We start from the raw sequence: 2,796 nt of genomic DNA on the forward strand, positions 1-2,796 counted from the left end.
GTTTAAAGACAAAGGAATTGAATACCCTGAGTGTAGATAGGGTGAGGTCTTTAAAAGCCAAAAGTAACCACAGATTTTTAGACTCCAAATGAAGAGGCCATTGAATAATCCACTGGCTTCAATTTCTCAGTCTCCATTACCCATCCAAGCAAAAAACTGTTAAAGTTCATTACTTTTTGTTTTTATTTCTTTTTTTTTTAAAAGTTGTAATGGTCTATGGACCAATGAGACTAGCACTGTGGCTTGTGCCAGCTGTGATTGGTCCATTTGTCCTCTGACCTCACTGAGGGGCCATTGTGAGTAATTCCAACTGCCATCCAGCAGGTATATAAGGAGTTGGCCTGGGCTGGACTTTTGTCCATTTAGCGCAGGAAGCTCTTGGTTGGTGACGCACTGGACTACCACAAAACTTGGTTTATGGTGTTTTGGATTTTGGTTTTCGGTCTTTGATTTTTGTTTTCTGTTTTTGCTTATATTTTTCATCTTTACTTTTTGACTTTTTAAAATTGTTTTTTTACTTTGTTTCTTTTTATGTTACTTTTTTTTTAACTCAGCATTGTTTTTTTTTATTCTTGATTATTTAATTTCTTTTTTTCTTTTTGGATTTTTAATTTGTTTCTTGTTTTAAATTCAGTGACAATGCCTCAAGCATTGTGTCCCAGCAGGGATCAGGAGCTGACATCACGGCACCCTCTCAGTGCCAGCTCCACTCATGCAGAGATCTTTAAGTCTCAGTACAGGGTCATAGGCGAAGGCTGTTTTGGCTGTGTGAAGCTTGCCTACCACCGCCTCACAGGGACCCCGGTGGCGGTGAAAGTGCAGCAGAAGGGAAGGAGAGACCCTGTCATTGCATCTGAAATATCGATAATGAAGACACTGTACCACCCCAACATCATCAGACTGTTTCAGGTGATGGAAACAGTGGACCATGTCTACCTGGTCATGGAACATGTCAACGGACAGCAGCTCCAACAGCACATCATAGAGGCCCAACGCCTGTGTGAGGAGGAGGCCCGTGGCATTTTCAAGCAGTTAGTGTGTGCAGTCAAATACTGTCACGATGGAGGCATTGTGCACAGAGACCTGAAAGCTGACAACATCCTGCTAGATGCCCAAGGCAAAGCGAAGGTCACTGACTTTGGCCTTGGCACCAGGTACTCCTTTGGGCAGAGCCTGACAGATTGGTGTGGTGCTTTTAGATACTGGGCACTTGAACTCTTCCTGCGCCTACCCTATGATGGCCGAAAGGTGGACGTCTGGAGCCTAGGTATTGTCCTCTACTATATGGTGACGGGAGCCTTGCCCTTTACAGGGGAGACTGTTTTGCAGGTGCGGTGGGCAGTCCTGAAATTAAGGTATGACATACCCAGATACCTTTCTATGGGCTTGAGAAATATCATAGTTCAGATGCTCACGAAAAACCCTAGTGAGAGGCCCTCTCTAGACCACATTGTGGGGCACCCTTGGCTAAGGCAAGGGGAGGAAGGGTCACCTAGTCCTGCTGTTGAGACTCTGCCCAAACGCCTGGACCCTGCAATTCTGGCAGCCATGTGTGACCTGGGTTATTATCCAGGTGATATATATCAGTCTCTACTACAGAGAAAATTTGATGAGGCGATGGCCACCTACCTCCTCTTGAGAGAACAGGTGTGCCAGAGGATTAGATTCAATGCCTGCATTAAGCCTCCAGTGTGCCCAGAGATTGTGCCTACCCCATCCCGCAGACCCTTCCACCTTCGCTCCTCCACTAAGGAGGAGAGCCAGTGCACCTGCCCTTCTTCCAACTTCACCTTGTCCTCTGAAGATGAGAAGGCAGGACACAGGGGCAGAAGAAGATCCAGCATGCCTAACATTGCCATCTCCATCCTGCCAAGGAGGATCCCCACCACAGGCGTAATCCCCCAGCCTGGTCCTGAGGCTGTCACACCCCCCAGGAATGTGGAGAGTGGTATGTTCTGTGAGGGCATGTCCTCCAAAGAACATGCCTTTACTGGTGGGCAACCCCATGATGGGGTCGCAACCTCTATCAGCGACAATATCCCAGACTGGAAGAGGGTGAGAAGGAGGATTGTGAACGCTATTTTAAGTCTGTGTTGCTGTGTGTGGGGCCAAAATTCACAGCCTCAGTTCCACAACACAGTAGCTCCAAACAAATCTACTGACAGCTGAGAAAAACAAAGTAAAAATGGAAAGTCAGAAAACCCTGTGCCCTGTGGATCCTGAAACCATGGTGCAGGGGTTTGACAGGGTGTAGACTCAACCAACTGCAGGAAGGATCCAAGCAGGACTTCCAAGCTACTGTAGGCCCAGCAATCCCAGCAAAGGCCTCTGTCCAGCACAGGAGTGAGGTGTGCAAGCCATCCTTCCATGTAGTGGCAAATTGTCATGGGCCTTTCCCCACAGGATTCCAGTCAAGTATCTGCCACTAATATGGCCTTCCAACACATCCTTTGCAGAGTGGGGTGGTGAGCTGCAAGGTCACCTGAAGCTACCCAGAGAGGAGAAATCCCTTCCAAATCCCTGGGAGAATCCTCAGAGACTGTTTTTGTTTTTTTTTCTGGCATTCATGTATTCTATGACTATGTTGGTAGTAAGGCTGACTGTCACCTAGAATGGCATCATTATTGTGGAATAATGATTGTTAAGGGAAGCCAAAATGGAAATATTGATGTGGGAGCCTCAAGACTCTCAGACACCCTCAGCACTGGGTCTACTGTGCCTGAGTCAGTGATCCCTCTGTGAGCTCGTGCTGTTCCAGGTTCTGCAGCAGTGAGCAAAACACAGCACTTGCCTTCA

The 2,796-nt window shown here is 47.3% G+C and overlaps 1 protein-coding gene across 1 annotated transcript; it reads left to right on the top strand.

Annotated features, from left to right (window-relative positions):
* Positions 1-639: 639 nt before the first annotated feature.
* Positions 640-2,169, top strand: LOC141417941 (sperm motility kinase 2B-like). Its single transcript, XM_074057399.1, has one exon. The coding sequence runs from the start codon at positions 640-642 to the stop codon at positions 2,167-2,169; it is 1,530 nt and encodes a 509-aa protein (XP_073913500.1).
* The last annotated feature ends 627 nt before the right edge of the window (positions 2,170-2,796 follow it).

The sequence above is a fragment of the Castor canadensis genome, chromosome 16 (assembly GCF_047511655.1).
Source record: "Castor canadensis chromosome 16, mCasCan1.hap1v2, whole genome shotgun sequence".
In the NCBI taxonomy this organism is placed as follows: domain Eukaryota; kingdom Metazoa; phylum Chordata; class Mammalia; order Rodentia; family Castoridae; genus Castor; species Castor canadensis.